Genomic DNA, 24177 nt, shown 5'->3' with positions numbered 1-24177 from the left:
TTTAATATAAGGGTTGATTTTCTTCACTTTATGTAAGATTTACTTTTTATTTTTATTCTTATTGCTTGTTCTCATGGTAATAAAAACCAGAATGAGCTTAACACAGTTTTGAGATTTGTATTCAATGCTGGATGTTCAAACATTGTATATGTGAAGTATATTGAATATTTAATCACAGTGACTTTTAAAAAGCTTTTCATTATAAACACCACATTTTTAACCAAAACTATGAGTATTAACACCGACATGTAGATGTGTTATAAAATTTATCTGAAAATACCAGTATTGTCCTGTTGCTAAAACAATATAATCTTGATCGCCACAGATCTTCACAAAAATGCACATAGCTGGCCCACAGAGTGTACTGAGTGTGGAATGAATGACCCCCTGACTCTCTCAGGTCCCCACCTCTCCCCAGTGCTTTCCTTCCCAGCGGCACCGTGGCTCCTCCGTTCAGGTGTGTGCCTGGCCTGACGGCTTTGGAAAAGGCACGGCAGCTGTCTCTTGGGCACTGGCATTGTGCCTGGCACTGTGCCAACCTCTTGGCACTGCCATAGATTTAATTGTCATAGATCCAGAACTGTCCCCATTCTACATGTGAGAAAGTGAATGTTCAAACAGTAGCTCATGACACTTTACACGTGGGAGCTGGGGAGGTGCCTCTGTGGCTGAAGTGCCCTCAGAACAAACGTGAGGGCACGGGTTTGAACCCCAGAACCTACCTAAAGTCTGGACACAGTGACAGATCTGTGATCCAGTACACCTACAGCAAGAAGGGCAGAGACAGGAGACTCTCCCAAAACAAATGTGTGGCTATCCTGGTGTCCACATTGGCAGACAACACAAGAGAGGTCCTGACAAGAGATTGGGGCACAGCTGAGGATGTCCTCTGGCATACACAGGCTTGTCCTGGCAAGAGCACACTCCACTCACTCATGCTCGTGAAAGCATGCCTAGGGGGCATCCCCCACAAACGAATCAAGTGTGAGAGACACTCTGGGTCTCCACCCGCAAGCCCAGGGTCGTTTTGCTTCTACTTCACTACCTGTCTGGTCTTCTTGTGGTGTCCTAAGTCTGCAGTAATAGATCTTACATGAGACATGCTCTTTTTAATAACTTGTTTGTTTCTTTTTTTTCATAACAAAATGATTCTTTTTCTTAACCAGGCAGGAAGCAACATTAGATGAACTGTGCGGTCCCCTCTCTCCCTCAAGACCAGGGAAACCCACGAAAATGTCAAAGGGAGTAAACTCTCTAGAGCAGAGCGGGCTGGCATGAGCAAACACCGAAGAGGAACACGTCCCTTGGTGGTGAGATGAAAATTTAGAGACAGTGAGCATGCTCTCCCCTAACCCAAAACTATAAAAAGAATATCTTTGTTTTTATTCATCTATTCTCTTCTGGTGTATAGGAATAGCATCCACCACTGTGGAGCCTTGAGTATCGGTCGAACTCTTTCCAGCCTTCTGCAGTTTATTGAACTCTGTGCCCTCCTTGGGCTTCAAACCTGCTGGGTTTTTATTTGCCTCCAAGCCCAACTTTAACAAACTCCATAGAATCTCTCCTTCCAAAGAGTCTCTGTCATCTCCAGTGGATCCCAGCTCCCTTGCCTTTGTATAAATGTCTACCGCGTACACTGGGCTCAGGGGCAAGGCCGGGAAGCCTCTCTCACTGCTCCCCACCATCCCTTCATCTTCTCTGTGGGGGTCAGGGACAGAAGACTCATAGAAGGGAATGCAGTGCTTTGCTTACCAGTGGCTGTCATGATTTCTTCCCGTGGCCAGATGGGCTTCCAGATGCGGCATCCCTCGGGAGACACCTGGTCATTCACTGGCTCTTCACTGTGTAGCCACCCAGCACAGGAAGCTGATCCCGTGGGCCTCTCACACTCTCCCTTAGGTCCCATTTTGATATATTTCAGCCTGTAGATGCTTGCTGCTGGGTCTCTTCTCTTGGTGACCTCAGTCACCATTACACTTCAAGTTTGGTACTCTCTGTGACATTCGCTGGCCCTACACATGACTCTTGAGCCATTTTTTAGAGCTGCCTTCTTCAGCTGTTCATTTTCTACACCCCAAGTTTTCTTCTTAAATTTCTTTGCTCAAGTAGGCAAAAAAAAAAAAAAGGTTTGTCAGATCCATTGCACAAGTAGCCATCCAACTGAAAAATTAGATTCCAGGCTCAACTTCTTACACACAAATCTTATCTCTACCCATCGCTGCCTATCTTCCTCTTGGAACTTGTCTTCGGTTTGTTGTTTGAAGGAGCAGAAGAAAAGACACACAACTCTGCAGCTGTGATTTGCAGCCCAACAGTCCCTTGAAGATCAGTGGACAGAGAGTGAGACATGGAGGGGCAGAAGGGATCTGCCTCTTAGTGAAGCCCTCTTGCTATCCTGTGAGATGTGGAGGGGCAGAAGGGACCTGCCCATAATAAAGCCCTCTTGTCCTGTGCTTGCCATTGCTGATCACTAATTTTGGAATCAAGTTGTCAAATCTTAAGCAATAGGAAAGATCTCCACACACAATGTCCTATTCAGCCTTAAAAAGAGAAACTGGGACTGGCATGCTGGCCAGCAGGGAAAGGCTGACAAGCCTTGATAACCTGATTTCAATCCGTAAGACCCCGACAGTAGATGAAGAGAACCAATTAAAGTTGTCCTCTGATCCCAACACATGTTGTGTCACACAGGCATTCACACATACATATACATGCACATATGTACATACATATGTACATACATACAACTATTGTAATAAAAACTTTTTTAAAAATGGCATTTATGATAACATGCATAGAACATTTATTAAGCGAAATAAGCGGGGCACGGACAGACAGCTGCCCCTATCCTCACACTCACGTATGGCCTATCCTCACACTCACGTGTGGTCTATCCTCACTCTCACGTGTGGTCTATCCTCACACTCACGTGTGGTCTATCCTCACACTCACGTATGACCTATCCTCACACTCACGTATGGTCTATCCTCACACTCACGTGTGGTCTATCCTCACACTCACGTGTGGTCTATCCTCACACTCACGTGTGGTCTATCCTCACACTCATGTATGGTCTCTAGAACGATGGCACCCAAAGAGGAGAGTCGCATGTTTTGTAGATATTTTCTCATTTACTCATCTAACATAACTGCATATTATCATCTCACTTTATAGATGACATGAACTAAAGCATAGAGAAGGTCAACAAACTGCCAAAGCCACAGTGAATTCTATACTACAGGAATGAGTTCAGATTGCCATACGAGGGCTGGGGAATTCCATAATCTTATACTGGATTTGGTGTGTGGTAGAGCCCAATAAATATCTATTAGGTAAACCAACACAGAAAGGAATAGCTCAAGGTCATGTTTGGGAATGGTGAACTGGGGTTTAGACTCATTGCCCTTGAATGGATGATGAAATCCTCACACTAATGCTGATGATTACATTCCCATCCAGTTACGCCTGTCAGTGCAGCAGCTACCTTATTTCCCCATGTTAGAATCTGGCCGTGTGATGGCTCCATCCCACACATGTTAAAGCCATGAGCAGCCTCAAGCCCGGTGTGAGTGAATCCTGTCTGGACTTGACATTTTGCATCTTTTCTTGGACGGAAGCTTTACATTCGCCAGGTCATTCTCTCTTAAACCTTTCAATTTTCACGTATTTGATAAACATTAAGTATATTTATAACAGTTCTCATGTTATAATTTTCAAAGATACTTTTATTTTGCATGATTGCTCCACCATACAAAAAACAGTTTGTCTTCTTTAGGAACTAAACACATAAAGTATGCTTGATCCTATGGATGGACGGATGGATGAATGGGTGGATGATAAATTGTTAAATGGATTGCTGGATGTATGGACAGACCGATATGAATGAAATTAATTTTTAATTTCAGGTAGTTGACACTGTGCAGACGCATCTTCGTTAATGGTAGTTTCAAAACTAACCATGTGACTGGGACGTAGAAACTTAATTTAACAACTTTGAAAAAAAAAGCCGTGCTTTCCATACGCAGCAGGAGGGTCTCTTTGCGAATATTTCTTTTAAAAGTAAAAGAAAAAGAGTGCTGCTTCTTGCCTGCGCTATTATAAGATTATATTATAGCATGGATAAATTTGGGTTTGGGGTTGGGTCAAGGTGATGCTACGAGAAACTAGAAGACACAGGAGGGTGTGGAGACTTGTGCAGGTCCTGAAGACAAAAGCCCAGTTTTCCCTTAACTTGGATGGCACTCGTTAAATGCCAAGTGTCCTTCTCCTTCTTTGCCCCAGCTACAACAACGAGGTAATGGGGGCTGTGGCTGCTCAGATTTTCTTTTCCAATCTGTGGCAGGGGTGGGGTGGGGGAACAGGAGATCAATGGCTGGTCCCTCTTGGCTTCACCCCAAAACTTCACAGTTTGAGTTCCTGAGACACAAACTAAATGAAAGGAGCAAGGACCCTATTGACAAGTTGTTCTGGATAGCAAGACTGTAATTGTCCAGAGGGATAGCAGCCTCCGGCAATGATCTTAAAGTGAACCCACGATTGAGAAATGTAGAAGAGCAGTGTCTGCAGCCGGTGTGGAAGGCCAGCGGAGAGAAGGGGAGCACGGCAGCCCGGCACTACACAATGTCCCTGTCTGCACAGAAAGCAGCCTGGATGTTTGTTCTTGGCATTGATCAAACTCTCTCACAAGTTTCTGGCTGCTTCCCAGACAGAACAACATGTTCCATGCTGAGACCTAAGGGACTTAAAAACATGTTTACTTGTGCAGCCACCAACCGAAGTTGTTCCTCTTCACAAACGGCATCTCTGGGGTGTCAGGAGGGTTCTAGCTTCAGACCTGTTCTGTGAGTCCCACCCATCACTCTGTCCAAGGCACATTACTAGTATGATCGTGATACTCAATAGCTAGGGCAGAAATAATTTTTAAGGAGCCTAAATGTTCCTGTAAACTGTGGTTCCGAAATACTCCCTTGTTAAGAGTAAATATAGACATGGGCTCAGCTAACCTCCTTTACCGTCAGAGAGGCAGCTTTAGAAACTTGCACCTGCTTCCCCAGGGAGCTCCTCTGGCTGGGTATGATTACTCACCCTGCGGGAGCTAAGATAACACAGATTAACACCAGCCTGCCAATGTCAGCATGCAGGCACTGACTCAGCCTCTCACTCTTCCTTATCTGGAGGGTGAAATCCCAATAGAGGAGGGATTAATCAGCCAGCCCCAGGGATCCCTGCTGGGCCTCATAGGCCTTCCGGTAAATAGACAAGGGGTCATTGAGATTGCTGTCTACCCAGGCCCTTTGGGAAAACAACCTAGGCTCACTTGTTTGGATTCTAACAAGAAACAGCAACCAAAGTATGGTAGTATCTTAGGGAGAGACCAGATTTCCTCAGTACACACCGGTTCTTGTGAAAAGGTGGGCCATAAAAATTGGAACCAACAACCGAGCATTCCTCAAAGCTGACCATGTCTCTTTGAACCAAGTTCCTTCTGGCGTGAGAGACAATGGAATGTGGATCAACACAAAACACAAACTTACATTCTTTGATAGTAATTGAGTTTGCATTCTGTCTACACCTCTAATTTGCTCTGTGATATTGGGCAGTTGCATGACTTCTCTGTGTTGTAACTTCACAGTCTAGACAATGAAAATTGTAATATTTTTGTAAGGCTGAGATGAGAACAAGCCAACCAAACTGTATGTTCAGCATTATTATGTCTGTTGTAATTAAAACTGAAAGAATGAAGTAACAGATGTAATGGTGATTCCAGTACTTAACTCATCAAACTACTAATAAATAAAAGCACAAAGCATAAAACACAGGATTTGATAATTCCAGGTGTGATAAGCCCCTTTGGCATTATAACTTAATGATCATGATAAAGTTATAGAACTTTCCAGCTCTCACTTTTCAAAGGTGAAATTACAGTGACAGCTGCTGTATGGCAGCTCTGCCATCGGTGTTCAGCTGAGGAGAGGTAACAGGACATTCCTTCAATCCCAGCAATTGGTTAAAGCATCTTCCATCCCTAGGCAATGGAAGCTACAAACAACATACTGGCTAAGAAGGGCCTAACAGCGGTGGGAGAAAAAAATTTCTCTTTTCTATTTTTCATTCCAGTGAGGCCCCCAACCTGTTAGTACCATAGAAGTGAATCTGTTCCACCTTGTTTAAGGGTCAGAGAGTTCAGACCTATTCTTGCTTCTTCAAGGTTATATGACAGGATGTTTGACCTAAGGTGTGGTACAGGATGTTTTGCCTGGATGAAGGGATACTTTAACCTAGGGTATGATTACTTGATGTTCTGAGACATGAGGAGGTAATTATATTTATTTGTTCTTTGTATCATGGAAAAGAAGTATTTTTCTTTCTCCCTTTGGGGTCTGAGTATATAAGAACCTTGACTAATAAACTCAGGGCGGGTCACAGTATTCACCGGATGCCCTCCCAATTCTATCTGTTGTCTCTAATCCATTTCTTTCTTAATCCTCAGTCCTCCCTCCAAGTAGGAGAATAAGTTGGGAAGGAGCCCAAGACCAAGTTCCTTGGCAGTTCCGCTCACATGTAGGGGAACTGTCTCTCTCCAGGGCCTTACAAAGCAGTCATCTCTGGACAGGACTTTCAAACACTTAGAGAAGTTTGTCTTTCCAATTTTACAGGTGTCTCTCAACCTAGGAAGGTTGCCAACACAATAAACAATTAAAGCAAGTCAAAGCTATTTAGTATCATTAGCTGTTAGCAAAATCTAAGTTAAAATCCAGAGACAATCACTACATGCTCAGTATGGTTAAAATTGGGAAAACTAATGTCGTCGACATTGGACAAGAATGCCCAGCAATGAGAGCTCTCCTATACTGTCAAAAGTGAAAATTGATGGCATTTTGGAAATTTTTAAATATTTTCTTAGTGAAGTTTGAAAGTAAGTCTTCTTTGTTGAAGACACCAAACATTTTGGACACAGAAGTCTTAGACATCAAGCTGGAAATGATCCATACGTATCGTACCGGAGGACTAGCTTTCATGCTCAGAAAGTACCATCCTAGCTAGCAAAGAAGGAAAACAATCAACTGTCTTACCCAGTTAAAACACGTATCAACCACAAAATAAAAAGCCAACAGATCAAGATATCCCTAAAGGTGAATAGCGTCACTTATGTATTGGAGGTAACCAATAGCTGTCTAACGGGACAGAAAACTTACCAGGTGGGAAACATTCCTGGCATGATAAACTCAGCCAATTATCCAAAGCTGGAGAGGCCATGGGTCTTGGATGAGAACTTATTACTGCCACTTTCCTAAACCAGTTTAATTTCTACCTGCATTTTAAGCACTTATCATTATACCCATATATAAGTGTAGGTCTCAGTACTCACCAAAGAGGTTCTTTTTTGGCAGCAGACAAAGACCATTACAGAAAGCAACAATTAGCCAAAATGCAGAGAACAAATAACTGGGGTACCCAACTTCTGCTGGTGCATCTATAACACAACCGCTTGTATACCCAAGATTTAGGATACATCATGAAAGAGAAGGAACAAGGATTGGAAGAGCCAGAGAACCAGGAAAGCTTTTGGGAGATTGTGTCTTCTGGAAATGACAGGGAAGCCACACCCATGAAATTTCAACAACAAGACTTAGTCAGTGATAGTACAAGTTGACATGCTAGATTGCATAAGGGAAGTCTCGAGGAACCCCAAGTCGAGAGATGAAGAGCGGAAGTAGTTAATGACTCCTGAGAAAGGGTAATCTCCCTTAAAGATGAGCTCCGTAATTCATTCTCCAATACCAAGTGGCCATCCTGGAATCATGTACATACAAACATTATGAAGTCAGCTCACTAAACTCTTTCTATCCAAGAAGAATGAAAGGGATGAAAGGGTATCCACAAAATTACTTAAGCAAGAATATTTAAAGTAGATTTTCCCCACTGTATTAAGTCAAGGATCTCTAGAGAAATAACTAATAGGCAGTTTATACAGTTGTGTTGTTTAATGAATGAGATAGAGTCTAGTGACTATAATCATTATGTGAGCATTATAGCATTGACTTACATAAGCCTGCATGTCACAGCCTTGTGTTAGTTATTTTTCTGCTGCTATGATAAAAATACCATGGCCAGAATCGATTTAAATTAGATAGGGTTTGTTTTAGAGGAATACAGTTCATCGTGGTAGAAAGGCTTAGCATGGTAACGGGACAGGAAGCTGGCTGATTCGATTACATCTTTATTTACCCATAAGAAGCTGGTGGGTGTGGCAGGAAGTAAGGTAAGGCTATAAACCCTTAAAATCTACCTCCAGTGATGGACTTCCTCCAGCAAGGCTCCCACTCCTAAAGGTTCCAAGCTTCCCCAAACATCACCGCCAGCAAAGAACCAAGTATTCAAACACATGAGCCTATGGGGAACACTTCTCATTCAAACCACCACAAGACGAAACTTCTTAAACTGTGGTCCTAGCTATGGGAACATGTTTCTGTCTGTGGGGGGACAGCAGAACGCTAACTCAGGAGGAAGCACATGATGAATGCGGGATGATTGAAGTAGCTCTCCCCTGGCATGCCATGACTTCAAATGCACAGCTTGCACTGAACATGCTCCTTCCGTGTAATACCCACAAATGCTGAGTATTGTGTGTTAGGAATTCCTGTGCTTTTATTGTACAAAGCTTTCTTTTTTATGATATAATATTAAGTCAAATATTAGGGGAAGCTTTGATGTTTGCCTGAGCATGTATATAGTTTGAGTTGTATGTTTTAGAATGTTTGATGCTAAAAAAAATTAGAGTTGCTGAGTTTCATTTAAAAATTTAAGTGAATTTTGTCTTGACTTTAGGACAAAATTTCTAACAAATTTTTATGTACTTCTTCTGATCCAAATAAATCCCAAACCCTACACTGGCAGTCCACACCACCATCTGAGCCCTTCCAGGTTTGGAATGCTGACCATGAGCCTCAGAGAACACTAAGACTAGAACTGAGAAATGACAAATCTGTTTCATCTTTCCTCTCTTCCTGTGTAATTAGCAGAGATCTAGATGCAGCAGTGAGGAGGCTTCTGCAGGTGCGTCTGCACTCACAGGAGTCAGTACACCCATGGTTGACACTATCTACGAGAGCTGAGCACAGTGTGTGCTGTGCCTTTGCTATCCCAGGACGGCTTGGGTTTAAGCACCACATAATCCTCAAATCAGGATCACACATCATTGAAGCACATGTTGAGTGCATTGGATATCTCTGTCTCAGTGCAGGAAACAAATAGGAACATTGGCTTCAAACTGGCTCAGATCTCAGCATGTTGAGAATGGGCCCCTTCTGAGCTGATGAAACCATGCTGTCTTGGCTGTGTCTACCATCTGCTACTAGGCAGATTTCTTCTTGCCAACTGCAGCATGTAAAGTAACTTCAGAGAAACGGTCATGCATTCCACACATTTACAATTGCTACATACATGTGTCTAGTTTTTGAGGACTTGGTTGTGTACTACAAATCATTTGCTTATAGAAAATTAATATGAAAAATCAAGTATAGATAATGATTGTAATTAGTCAAAAGTTGGGTTGGTGGGGCAACAGTATTTGTGATAGATTATTTTCCTGGTGTGCTCGAGTCCCTGAAGGAAGCGGGAGGAGGAGTGTAAGGAGGAGGAGAAAGAGAAGATGAGGATGAGGAGTGAGGGAGAGGGATGAAGAGAAAGGGACTGTTTTCTGTTTTTCGTTTTTTGTTTTCCACCACTCTCCTATCAGCTACAATGAAACACAAATACTCTTACTATCCCTAGTGGCCAAAGGTAGAAACTGCTTCTGAGTTGGTCAGTGGCCAGCTGTTTTGTTGTCACTTAAAAAAAAAATCTTTTGGGCTTTCCCCTAAAGAAAGCACCTTTCTGACCCTACGATGAACTTGTCCGACTTTGAGCTCCAGCATGTGAAGTACTGTAACCCTGATTAGATATTGGGTCCTCTGCTCTGACATCACAGGGAAATGAGGCCGAAAACTGAAAGTTTCCCTTAGGAAAAGCTTTTCTAGTTACCTCTTGGGTAGCTTTTGTTTCTAGCTTGGCCTTTAATCCTGCACCCACAACTTTTCTGTATTTGGGGCTTTTGAACTGGAATCAAGGGGAAAAAAAGAATTAAAAAGGTTAACATAGAATTTCCCAGTTTGTGCCTGTCTTAAGGGTAAGCTAAATGTATCCCATAATTCACAGAATGCATAGTCAACTATTAAGAAAATCCCAGCTTGCCTTCAAGACACCCACACTAAAATTCTACCCCAGGGGAGGCAGAAAGAACAACCGGGAGAGCAGATTGGAAAACAGAAAGGGAGAAGGAAGGGAGGGAGGGAGGGAGGACAAAAGGAAGGAAGAGAGGGAGGGAGGGAGGGAGGGAGGGAGGGAGGGAGGGAGGGAGGGAGGGAGGGAGGGAGAGAGGGAGGGAGGGAGGGAGGGAGGACAGAAGGAAGGAAGGGAGGAAGAGAGGGAGGGAGGGAGGACAGAAGGAAGGGAGGGAGGAAGGGAGGAAGGACAGAGAGAGGGAAAAAAGAAAACTAAATGGACAGAACTATGAATGGAATTGTATGTTTCTGGGCTGTACACAGAAAACTAGCCACAATTGAGGCTTCATTGTTGTCTACTTCTGCACAGCAGAAGTGTGGCAGAAGAAAGTTCTACTACAGTGCTCCCTTCAGACCACTCTACCAAAAGCCAAAAGCCATTAATAAATTGGCTCCAACTGCTACACTTTGCTGGGTGACTCCATAGTTCCGGAAGTTGACACAATGAAAGGGCAATAAACTAGATAGAAGTTGTGTCTCAGCCTTACAAGCCTGGGCATGCCGTGCAGCACAGCAGCATTACAAGGTAAGTGTCTCCAGACAGTGGGCACCTTTCAACCACTGAAAGGAGATCAAAGACACCCATGAGTTTCAGACACTAGATGGGTGTCATTTTATTTCATTCAAGACCAGAGGGTCTTGTGTGAAAAGTATTTCATCATGGTTATCTAAACTAAAAATAAAGGCTAGGTTAGTGACTTCATGGGACAGTGTTTTCCTAGCCCTTGTAAAGACTTGGGTTCAAGTCCCAACACTCCAAAAAAAGAAACTGAAAGAATAACTGACACTCCGGGTCAAAAGCTGACTAAACTCATATAGATGACTGCTGTAACTATCCTCCAACATCTTGAGGAGTTAAACAGAGCCTCCTTCCAAAAGGATTATCCCAGCTGGGTCTGTTGAGGGTGGACACACCCTGCTAGAGGTGTGTTAAGAAGGTCACCACACCATCACCTGAATATAGAGCAATCCTGCCTTAATTGTATACAGCCTGGGAGTGTAGACCAGGGAAGACTAGCGGGGAGTGCTCTCCGTTAAAGGGACAGCACCATTCCTGTTAGGCAAACACTTTCCAGATATCACTTGCTGCAGTGTGGGAGCACCCACAGTCCTGTAAGTAACCTCTCACCTATGTTCTGCAAGGAAGCTCAATAAAGTCATTGATTCCCCAGAGTGTAATTCAGTGGAATCCAGCCTCAGTTTTTCACTGAGCCCTTAGGAGAAGGGTAGATGTTATTCACATCTCCCACGGGAAGGGATTTTAGCACCATTAATGAATGGCACCATCAAGGTGCTTGTCCCTATGCCTCAGGACAGTGCTAGCTTAGAGATCAACGTGTGATCTCTCTCTGATGTCACTACAGAACTAACAGTGGTTACTTAAGATATAATTTGCTGACACTTTACTTTCCCTGATGGACTGTCCTCAGAGCCCCTCATGGTCCATCTGATATCAGTCCTGAGGTGACCCTGAAGGGCTGTGATCATACCTTTTTCTCTACAAACAATTCAGTACTGAGTCCTGCCTTGCTGGGAACTCCAGAGGCCCCAAATCTCCAAAGCCTGCTTCCTGTCTGTCAGTCCCTGGTGTCCTGGGAAAGAATATCTTCCTTAATTGATTTTTCAAAAGTAATTACACTTGGATATTTTAAAATGAAAGGATATTTCAAAATGTAATCCCTTTTGCCCTCAAGAGTAAATCAGTCTGGAAGACCGGAGAGTTTTACAGGCATGGGTTCATACGTTCTCAGCGCTGTGTGTTTGTTCTTTATTTGTTAGTCTGATGAATTAAGGGCAGCGGAGATGATAGTGATAATGTGGCTCTCTGGGACTCTTTCTCATGATCTTACCATATGGTGCTAGCAATTTCTGTCCTGATTCTGCCCTCTTATGGAAAATGGTCATCTCTCCCTCCACGGTGTCTATGTGACAGGTGTTGGTGACTCTCACTAACTGCTCCAGTGCCAAGGATTTCTCTACCCTTACTGTCTGTTCAGCACTTCTCTTATCTCAGCCCCGTCCTCTCTCACATCATGGATCTAGCCCAGCTGTCTGTCTGCTGACTGCCTTCCCTGGCCACAGTGACTACCCCAGTACCATTACAACAAGGCTGCTGCCCTGCTCTCGTTGCCTGGGCAATGCTGTATGCTTTTGCACCTCAGGATCCCTAGAGGACCCAAAAGAAGGACTGGAGAGAATTTAATCAAAGTCACAGAGGAATGAGCAAAGCGTGCTGAGGTGCTCTGAGCAGGGGCGAGGACTTGTCAGTGGAAACCTTGTCCTCCTCAAGGTCTGAAGGAACAAAGGGAGCAAGCAGCTCCAATAATCCAGGGAGAGCAGAAACACATGAGAGGCCTCTCTCACAGGAGGTGTGGTCATGTCAAGGAACCCGCCCCTCGCAAGCAGCTCAGCAAGAGGGAGCCAGGACTAGATCGTCTCCTGCTGTTCTTCCCCTTGACTGAACCCAAGGAGCAAGATTCCCAGCTGAGATGTGTATGGAAGTCACCCTGCCAAGACCCTGAGTAGGATAAAGAGGGAATGGGTTGGGAACGGGAGCTCAGGTTGTACCGCTCCCTTCCTCCGTCAAATGGCTTAAAATTTCCATTAGAGCTTAACTGCCCATTAGCCATATACTGACTTTCAACTTTCCCCAAACCTGGAAAGAGGAGGGAGGTTAGGTCTTCCTTTATGCCTCTGAGCACACAGTATCTGGGCTCTTGGGTTGACTTGACATCCTCGACCTTCCCATATATACCCCACAGTGAGAACTCTGTTTTGTTAGATCCTCCCTAGTTGGTAAGCACAAAAATCTAACTAATCCAGAGTCATGTTTAATTTTGAAATTGCAAAGTGCATCTCTATTTTATTTCCTGGGCTGAATTAGCATGTATTTGCATAATTGTTACCCAACATCATTGAGGCATACCTCTATCAGAGAAAACTAATTAGTGAAGAACAGCTTTAAACACACCTAATCCACTTCATGTGGCTTAAGAAGACAGGAGGGGAGAAGGAGAAAGGCAGGCTGTGTTATGTGTAGCATCTCATCTCTGGCAGGTATGACAATACACTTGACTGAGGCAAGGTAGCACTGATTTCAGCTTCAAATATAGCTTCCGAAACTCAACCCCATCAATCAGTTTATGATCAAAACAGACAAACAAATAGAAAAATAAAATAAAACAAGCACAACTCAAGTAGATAGTATCTAATTAAAACAAACACTGTATCCTTTCAGTCTTGATTTCTTAGTAAAAGCAAAGAGACTAAAGCACTGTGGTACTGAAAGTGAATCTTTGGGGGTTGTTTGTTTGTTTTGGGTTGTTTTCTTTTTTTTCAATTGTAATTTTTTTCCTTATTTATTTATTTATAAGAATTTCCACTTCCTCCCCTCCTCCCAATACCCTCCCGCTCCCCCCACTCCCTCTGCTCCTCCCTCTCTAATCCCAAGAGCAGTCAGGGTTTCCTGCCCTGTGGGAAGTCCAAGTTCCTCCCCCCTCCCTCCAGGTCCAGGAAGGTGAGCATCCAAACAGACCAGGATCCCAAAAAGCCAGTACAAGCAGACGAAACAAGACCCAGTGCCATTGTCAATGGCTTCTCAGTCAGCCCCCATGTCAGCCACATTCAGAGAATCTGGTTTGATCACATGCTCGTTCAATCCCAGTCCAGCTGGCCTTGGTGAGCTCTCATTCGATTGCATCAGTGGGTGAACGCACCCTTCGCGGTCCTGACTTCCTTTCTCATGTTCTCCCTCCTTCTGCTCTTCATTTGGACCTTGGGGGCTCAATCCAGTGCTCCAATGTGGGTCTCCGTCTCTATCTCCATCCATTGTCGGATGAAGGTTCCCTCTGGTTCTGCCTTCCTTGCTCACGTTCTCCCTCCCTCTGCTTCTCATCTGGACCTAGGGAGTTAAGGCCAGTGTTCCAATATGTGTCTCTGTCTCTATCTCCATCCTTCGCCAGATGCAGGTTCTGTGGTGACATGCAAAATATTCAACAGTATGGTTATGGGACAAGGCCAGTTCAGGCACCCTCTCCTCTGCTGCCCAGGGAACAATCTGGGGACCACTCCTTGGACCTGGGAACCCCTCCAGAATAAAGTCTCTTGCAAACCCTAAAATGCCTCCCTTAGTTGAGATATAAACTTCCCTGCTCCCATAACCATCCTTCCTCCCTGCCCCCCTCCCATTCCCCCAAGCCATCCCCAATCCTTCCCCTCTCCCCTCTCCCTAACCATCTCCCCTTACTTCCACCCACCCCCCACCCCCCGGGCATCCAAGTTTGCCTGGCAATCTTGTCTACTTCTAATATCCAGGAGGATAACTATATGATTTTCTTCAGGTTCACCTTCTTATTTAGCTTCTCTAGGATCACAAATTATAGACTCAAAGACCTTTAACTATGGCTAGAATCCACTTATGAGTGAGTACATACCATATTCCTCTTTTTGGGTCTGGGTTACCTCTCTCAGTAAAGCGTTTTCTATTTCCATCCATTTGCATGCAAAATTCAAGATGTCATTGTTTTTTACCGCTGAGTAAAACTCTAATGTGTATATGTTCCACACCTTTTTTAACCATTCTTCTATTGAGGGACACCTAGGTTGTTTCCATGTTCTGGCTATTACAAATAGTGCTGCTATGAACATAGTTGAACAAATACTTTTGTATTATGATAGGGCATCTCTAGGATATATTCCCAAGAGTGGAATTGCTGAGTCCTAAGGGAGGTTGACTCCCAGTTTCCTGAGAAACCGCCACACTGATTTCCACAGTGGCTGCACAAGTTTGCATTCCCACCAACAATGGATGAGTGTTCCCCTCACTCCACATCCTCTCCAGCATAGGCTATCATTGGTGTTTTTGAGTTTAGCAATTCTGACAGGTGTAAGATTGTATCTCAAAGTGGTTTTGATTTGCATTTCCCTGATCGCTAAGGAGGTTGAGCATGACCTTAAGTGTCTTTTGGCCTTTCGAAGTTCATCTGTTGTGAATTCTCTGTTCAGTTCAGTACCCCATTTTTTAATTGGGTTAATTAGAGTTTTGGTGTCTACTTTCTTGAGTTCTTTGTATATTTTGGAGATCAGACCTTTGTCTGATGAGGGGTTGGTGAAGATCTTCTCCCAGTCAGAAGGTAGCCTTTTGTCTTACTGACAGTGTCCTTTGCTTTACAGAAACTTCTCAGTTTCAGTAGGTCCCATTTATTCATTGATTCTCTTATTGTCTGTGCTACTGGGGTTCTACTTAGGAAGTGGCCTCCTGTGCCTATATCTTGTAGACTACTTCCCACTTTCTCTTCTATCAGGTTCAAAGTGGACAGATTAATGCTGATGTCTTTAATTTATTTGGACTTGAGTTTTGTGCATGGTGAGAGATATGGATCTACTTTCATTCTTCTACAGGTTGACATCCAGTTATGCCAGCACCATTTGTTAAAGATGCTTTCCTTCTTCCATTGTATACCTTTAGCTCCCTTGTCGAAAATTAGGTGTTCATAGGTTTGTGGGTTAATATCTGGGTCTTCTATTCGATTCCATAGGTCGACTTCTCTGTTCTTATGCCAATACCAAGCTGTTTTCAGTACTGTAGCTCTGTAATAGAGTTTGAAGTCAGGGATGGTAATGCCACCAGAAGTCCCTTTATTGTATAAGATTGTTTTGGCTATCCTGGGTTTTTTGTTTTGCCATATAAACTTGATTATTGTTCTCTCAAGGTCTGTGTTGTTTTCTTTTTTAAAGACAGGGTTTCTTTGTTTAGACCTGGTTGTCCTAGAATACTCTGTAGAACAGACTTGTCTCAAACTCCCTCCCAAATGCTGGGTTTAAAGGCATGCGCCACCACTGCCTGACTCTGAAAGTGAGCCTTATTGACTTGCTCATCACTTTCTGTTTCATCCACTTTTAGCCCACAGCATGTGTAGTGGTGCTAAATGAATTCTTCCAAGGAAAAGAATAAATGAATGGATTTCCCCAGCCTTCCCAGTTCCTACTCTGATGATGAGCCTGCGTTTGGGAATCTCCTGCTGAGCTATACTCTTTGGGTACCCTTGTTCCTTTATCACTGAAGACAGAAACAGCAGGGCAACCACCTTTGTCCCCATGGAAAATTTTTAGGTGATAACTAACCAGATAGAGACAGGAGCCATTGCCCCTATGTAAACTTACTTATGAAAGAGTAATGTTTTAAAAAGTCATCAGCTTGCTTGTTAGCTAATCCTCCACACCAATTTTTTTCCTCCCCTATTCTTCACCTCAGAAAGACCCAGGGAGGTTCCAGATCTTATCTAGCCTGTCTTCACTGACCTCCTCATCCCTGAAGATCCTGGCCCTCAGTGAGAGTCCACCTACCTTGTTTCCCATACATCTGCTACAGTGATAGTTTTAGGCAAAGGTTACATTACCCCACTGGTAGAAACCTGTTCCTAACTCACAGAGACTATAATAGTATCAACGATTGGTGAGAACAAAACGCTTACTGTGTGGCATTTTCTGTATTGATTTAGCTCTGAAAAAAAACCTTACTAAAGTGTTGTGGGGTAAGTAGCACCTTAGTTCCATGTTACAGATGTGAACAAAAGCAGGGAAGAGACACACCATTGTCTGCAGACTTGGGTGAGATGAGGGAAAGAGCAGAATCTGAACAAAACCATTGCCAGGGCCCAGACTTCAGTGTGTCTGCCTAGCATCGTATCGCTAGTACCGTGCAATCTTTTTTGGGTCCTTGTTGTGATACTTGCATTCAAAGAAAATTAGTCAATAGTTAATCTCTTATTTAAATGTTTCAAAAAGTGTATGAACCCAGATTCATAATTTTGTCATAGTCGATCAGATGAATAGCCAAGATGGGACATGTTACTGTCTTACTGCAAATGGTTGGTTACTTTTCTCCCCACCCCCACCCACTGTCCCATCTTCTTCTGGCTACTGTGTTAGTATCAGAAACTCCTGGACTCCAAATGGAAGGCCAAGTAGAGCTGTAACCCTGGGTGATTAAAAAGAGGAGCACAGGCATGTGTAGCTGGAGGGAAGGACAGAAGACCAGAGAGGAGGCTCTTCTTCATATCGAAGCTGCCACCTCTCGTGGAACATTCTGAAGAGAGCTATTTTTCTTTGGGACGATAGATGTCTATTTACAGACCACTCTCCCAGAAAGTACAAAGGCATCATGAAGGTACAATTTCCTCTGTTGCTTTGTCCAGGGTAAAGTAAACAGTGAGAACGGAAGGAAATGAAAAACCCAGGATGCCAGGGATGGGGAGAAGTGGACCAGATGCATTCAGTTCAATTTATTTCTTCTTTTTTTTTTTTTTCAATTTACTTCTTATTATTAAAGTACACTTACTAAAACGGCAGCAGCCTCCATTTTATTATGTTCCAGCTACATTTTCCCCTTACCTTTCTTCTAAACACATTATGTGTTGGCAGGTCCAGTTCTTGATTCTGCCACTCTTTCTTAATGTTGAAGGAAGCAGTGAAAGGAATAATTTTTTTCCTGTGTCACTGTTGAAGAGTCAGTATTGTGTGAGGAAAACAAGGCTTACTGATAAATAACTCACAACAACGAGATGGAACACCAAAGCTTTATTTAAGATCTCTAAATTCAAGGTCAAAGTACAGAGATAATCACATTAAATCCACACACAAGCAGTTTAAAACAAGTAGCCACGTATTCTATGGTCAACTAAGGCAAACATTCCAACACAGCAACACGGTGACAAACCCTTCCATCTCTCCATGTGAGGAACACCGTTCCTGATTGTCCTCAGTTTCACTTTACCTGTTACCAATCAGTCTACCACAGACTTTTCAACCAGAATGTTCCTCGTGATGAAGAGAAAAGTCCAATACTTTGAATGTTCTGAGATATGTTCTAAAGAACACTCGGTCCACTTCTTATGTGTCATCTACAAATTGAACACTGTGTCCCATGATAGCAATCTTGTTTTATACAGAATATATTTTTCTGAAATTAGCTTAGCTAAACTGCAACTTCAAAAATATGATCATGTCTACCTACATTTTTCTACACAACACTGGAAGTGGGGGTTTCAATTCACAAACAAAGCTAAGTGGGGAGCTACATCATCTCTAGTCAACACCACAGGTCCCACAACACACAAGAAGCAAGGCCACACACAAATACAAGGCTGCCCACGACAGTAGGCACAAAGTCTACAGTTTGCTACTACTTTAACTGCTACAGAATCAGTGCCCGGAGATAATAAACTAATCTAACTCCGTCAGTGAGAAGCAAACGTGCGAAGCAGAGTTTCCAAGCAGGCTACCAGTAGGATTCTATTAGGGAACACTAAGTCTTAAACAACATACTTCTCTCTATGCTTCTTAAAGTTTCACCATTTCAGGGTCTTTCTGCTCATGGTCTGATGGGAGTCATTGTTAAAATGCAGGTTTCTTATCTATCAGCTAAAATGCTCTGAAATATCAGCCTAGTCCGTGAGAAGACAAGAAAATCAGCTAAGTTCTTTTCTTCACATGTGCCTTTGCCCACTTCTCTAAACTTCTTTCTCATCTACATGGGATCCAGGGTGTAGAATATCTTTCTCAGAGTCTGTGAAGGTACTAACTAGGACACCATACAAAATAAAACCTGTCTGGATTATATGGAAAAACTCAAAGACATTTACTTGCACAGTAGCAGGTCCCTCTACATAACTCTCCATGCTTTGTCTTCATGGCTCAAAGGAAAAGAAAGCACACACTTCAAGTTCAAAAGCACGCTTCAGGAAGGTAAGCACTAGATACGGGTCTGAACCTGTACTCTTGCCCCGCCACCTCATACTGCAGTCACCTGCTTGGACGTCTGAATCCTCTTTTAAAGATATGACCCTGGAGGACAGAAGTCCTGGTCGGCTCATCTGTGAGCTCCAGGGTCCGGCTCAGTGAGTGTGCTCAAATTGAAGTGTCTATTCTTGACTAGTAAGTGAACTGCGCGCTCTCTCTCTCCCATGTCTATCTTGTTCCCATTGCACTCCTGTGCTTTCATCACCAAAAAAAAAAGGGGGAGGTGGATGACCTTAATTTGGGGAGGAGGCATTTCTAAAACTGGTAACAGTGATGTCTGCTCACTGCTCATTGGCAGGAGACAGCAAGCTCAAGAGGCCGTTCACAAAACCTAATACATTGCAAATTAAGTCATGTAAACCTATTACTGACAATGTAGAGAATGAGATTAAGTTGTAAGAAAATGTGGGTCCCTTTTCAGATGAGATCATACGTGGAAGATTCACAAAACACATCAGGATACCTAATAAAAGCTGTCATTACACATGCTATTACTGTTATGCCAGTGCCTGCCTTCTAAATGCAGTCACGTCTTTGAAAATTCCTTAACTTTGCTTGCCTATTTTCCGGCAGCATGCTACTCTAGGATTAATGACATGGTGTGTGTAGAGTGTTCTGTAATCCCTAAAGTGTTATAATCAATCCAAGTACCATTTTATGTATGTAAACTGTGCCTACCCAGCAAGCCCACTTAAACATCTAGGATAGGGAATTGCTGTCTCCTAAGACTTAATAAATGATTCCCTCTGGATCCAAAAGCAAGTACTTCTTCAATCGCATGGGGAGGGACAGCAGAGGAATTGCGTTGTGGCATCTCTCATTCAACGCCTTCCGGATGGCACATCTCGATAAATGCATGAGGGTCCTGGGAGTGTTGCAGCACACCTTGAAGAGAGAGTGGTAGAAATCCCAGTGTTTCTGGAAGCAAGACAAGGGAGTTTAATTCAAGGAAGGCTCCACAACATACAAAGGTAAAATCCACAGTGGCACATGTGTCTCTACACACAACAACAGCTCTCCAGAGTCTCCAACATTAAACTGGAAGGTCAGGATAGCAGGGCTGGTAAGAGAAGGGGGAAACACATTCACAAACCCGTTCAGATATGCCTGAACTGGCTGAAACATTTCAAACCAAAATGGCAACTTTAATTGAACTCGATATCATAGCATATTCTTTCTGCACTGGTAATATCTGCTAGCAATGGCTAGCAGGCATGCAACTTTAAAAGGTTAAAGAGCTAATAATTAGCAGAGTAAGATTAAATAACGAAGCTATTAGCCTCTAAGCCCAAGGAACTTTGTGCCTGGCACATCTCATGTATTAGACACAGTCTGGACTTCTAAAGTTAAGAACAGGATGTCCTGTGGCCAGGACTAGCTAACACATGGAGCAAAGTCTCTAAGTCCACAGGAGAGGGCTTGGCTCTAAGGGCTTTGTGTGGCTCTCACTGCAGACTCCGAAACAGCACTTCCTGCTTAGTCCTAGATAAAAGTGTGTAAAATAGCTACATAAAACACCATACTTTTCCAGTACAAAATTTCGAGTGAGCAATACCACGTATTAGCACTTAACTCATTCGAACTGATGAAAAATAAAGTGCTGCGTTCATATAGTTATTCAAATTATTTCAGAGAAATTCCCCGAGACTCCTCAGTACCACCTGTGTGGCAGGCATATGCAGATAGAGCTTTACCCTCTCCTTCTTCTATTTTATAATCCTTCGCTTCATTATATCTGAGAAGACTTGGAAAGCACTCTCCAAAGCCATGTTTTACATTAGAAGGCTGCGTGCTGAAACGGAGGTCTGGCAGCTCTCAGAAGTGGGCTATTTACCTCCAGTACATCGTCGGGAATGGCTCTTCTCCACTTCATGTTCCACCTGATGTGCTCATAGGCATTGACCACAACTTCAATGGCCTTGGGACAAGAGTGGCAAGCCTGGATCACCTGCAAAGACAACAGAGGGTGTTGTCACTTAGCGTGTACACATGATTCAAATTTTCCCAAACCAGGACACACCTACAATCACCGTTCCGAGGAAGCTGAAGCAGGATTGAGTTCAAGGCCAACCTGGGATACTCAGTGTACCCTGCCCCCCCCCTACACCAATGATGAAAAATTAAAGGTAGAATTGGAAAACAGTTAAATATAAGAAATGCATTAACTCCATGCCAGAGAGTTGTATGGACTGGAGCCAATCAGTTCAGATCTCATGGAGGAGCAGCTGTCTTAGACAGTAGAAAGGTCTATGGCACTTTGTGCACTACATCTCTCTCTCTCTCTCTCTCTCTCTCTCTCTCTCTCTCTCTCTCTGTGTGTGTGTGGTGTGTGTGTGTGTGTGTGTGTGTGTGTGTGAGATGTGAGAGGCGATGTATGCTGTGTATATGTTTTATTGCCATCGGTTAATAAAAAAGCTGCTTTTGGCCAATGGCTTAACTGAAAGAGATATATAGAGAGAGTAGGCAAAGTCAAGGAGAAGCCATGTAGCTGCCACAGGAGACAGATGCCTCTGCCAGAGTCAGCCAAAACTATGCTGGTAGGCCACGACCTCGTGGTGATGCACAGATTTTTTATATGTTAGTTATGATATTTTTTAATTGATTTTATTGAACTCTACATTTTTCTCTGCTCCCCTCCCCTTCAACCCCACAGTCACCATGCTCCCAATTTACTCAGGAAATCTTGTCTTTTTCTACTTCCCATGTAGATTAGATCCATGTCTCTCTTAGGGTCCTCATTGTTCTCTAGGTTCTCTGGGATTGTGATTTGTAGGTTTGTTTTCTTTGCTTTATGCTTAAAAATCACTTATGAGTGAGTAAGTATAATAATTGTCTTTCTGGGTTTGGGTTATCTCACTCAATATTATGCTTTCTAGCTCCATCCATTTGTCTGCAAATTGCAAGCTGTCATTATTTTTTCTCTACTGTGTAGTGTTCCATTGTGTAAATGTACCACATTTTCCTTATCCATTCTTCAGCTGAGGGGCATGTAGGTTGTTTCCAGGTTCTGGCTGGTGATGCACAATAATGGAGGTGGGTTAGTTTAGGACATAAGAGCTAACTAAATCTACACTTATACTATTGGCCAAACAATATTGCAAATAATATGGCTTCTGTGTGATTATTTCAGGTCTAAGAGACTGGGAATGAACGAACAGACTCTGCCTACATGAGTGTCTGTGTAAGTATATGTGTGTATGCATGTATGTGTGCAGTAATGCATCATCACCTGTCTGCAGGTTGGTTAGAGCTTTCCCCACTGGCCTCTGCTGTACATAGAAATGTTTGTGCAAGTTCTACAGATACCACAATTTGAATGCCCATTTCTTTTGCCAAGACTCCTCTCCATGTTGAATCCTTACCCCTGACACACCACAACATGTACACACACCCTCCACAGAAGTTTCTGTGCCCACCAAAGTTATTCCGCCATCCTTAGGTGAATTGAAAAGGGTATGAAGCAGATCTTGTGGGACACCTGAGGATGGTGGACGGAAGGGATGACACATCCTCGCCTTTAAGACCTTCCATGCTGTAGCATTCAGCGTTTTAGTGGTCCCATAAGTAACATTCCCTTACGAATAAAAAACCCATTAAAAGTAAGATGAGGATGACCAACAATTGGAGATCAGAAAGCCATCTTCACTGTGGAAAGCTCATTACACACACTGTTAAACTAGCAGCCACATAGAGCTTCTGAAACTGCACTCTGAAATGAGTTTTCTGCCCTCTGACTGCATGTCTTTCGCTGGGCGCTGAGCTTCTTTCTGAGGTCTTGCTACCCTGACAAACAAAGATCTCTTATGTTCTCTATGTCTGAGGTTCAGTAAGCCAACTCAGTCTCCTTCATCTCTCAGTTGACTGAACAGAATAGCAAAGTGAAAAACCCAGGCTGGGGCCAAGGCAGTATTTTACCAGAACTTGCCTCATGAAAACATGAGACAATGGAACTTGAAATTTCTCTGCTACATAGCTTGTGATGAAATTCAGCTCCAGTGAATTCAGGAACAAGCAGATACTGTGAGAATGAGTAGAGCTGTGTGCAAGTGTTATTACAGAAAGGAGAGGCGGGCTCTAAGGTCATCACATCTATTTCATTTGTCTCTCCCAATTGTCACATGTAGCTTGAAATAAGCTACAATAGGAGCTTCTAGGCTGCAGACATCAGCATATGCCATGGCTGAGTCAGGAAAATGTTTTCTAAGTCTAGATATCAATGAGACAATAAATTCAGGCCTGAATAGTATTATATAGTGTCTTTGCAAACACACACAGAAACACACACACACACACACACACACACACACAGATTAAAGATGGTCCCCCAGCTTTTTCAAATGCCATTTGTAAGACACTTAAGTAAGAAATTATCCTAAAGCTACCTTGAATCTTATATGGTGCTATATTATTGTACACACAAAAATCCACTTACTATCAAGGGAATCTTGAGCAATGGCCTTCACATGCAACATTGTTCAGTGGCAGAAATCACTGTTACCTCCCCCAAATCCTCACATTATCTTTCCCTTCCCTAGCAAAAAAAAAAAAAAAAAAAAAAATGTCTTTCTTGTCCTACAAGAAATCTCAATTTCTGCTCCCTGGGGTGTCGCTTTCTTTTGAATTATGTTAGAAGAGCAAAAAAAAAATCGAATGTCCTTTGGTAGCCTGAAAAGCAATCGCAGACCCTATCTCTCCCACCCCCACCATCTCGCTTATATAATTTATACAGTGGCTCTCGGGGAAATGCACCCTCTCCCCATCCACTTTGCATCAGGAAGACAGCATCTGCAGCTGTGACCTTGCTCCTTGTAAATAAGGAAACTGAATTCCCCATCCAGGAGAGAACAAATCACTTTATCTTCTGGATAAATGAGTCAGTCATTGGCCTGTCATAAAGACAACTTTCTCTTAGCAGAGTTGGGCTGTGGAGTAGGGTTCTAAATTACTTTCAGGCATCTGCATAGTAAATTGAATAGTTTTTCTTCCACTTTGCTGCTCATATACACATCTGAAGGGTAGCAACAAAATGGTTGATAATAGCAGCCAGGTCTCCGTT

At 43.2% G+C, this 24177-nt stretch overlaps 1 protein-coding gene across 1 annotated transcript in view; it reads right to left on the bottom strand.

Annotated features, from left to right (window-relative positions):
* Positions 1-17885: 17885 nt before the first annotated feature.
* Asb4 (ankyrin repeat and SOCS box containing 4) overlaps positions 17886-24177 on the bottom strand; it is a 46614-nt gene continuing 40322 nt past the window's right edge. The window contains exons 4-5 of the mRNA XM_048437043.3: positions 20956-21069; positions 17886-20039 (exon numbers count right to left, since the gene is read on the bottom strand). Of these exons, the coding sequence (XP_048293000.1) occupies positions 19851-20039; positions 20956-21069 (303 nt within the window). The 3' untranslated portion in view covers positions 17886-19850. The remainder of the gene's footprint in view (positions 20040-20955; positions 21070-24177) is intronic.

The sequence above is a fragment of the Myodes glareolus genome, chromosome 25 (genome assembly GCF_982192425.1).
Source record: "Myodes glareolus chromosome 25, mMyoGla1.1, whole genome shotgun sequence".
Lineage (NCBI taxonomy): Eukaryota > Metazoa > Chordata > Mammalia > Rodentia > Cricetidae > Myodes > Myodes glareolus.
This window is presented reverse-complemented; position numbering and strand designations above follow the sequence as displayed.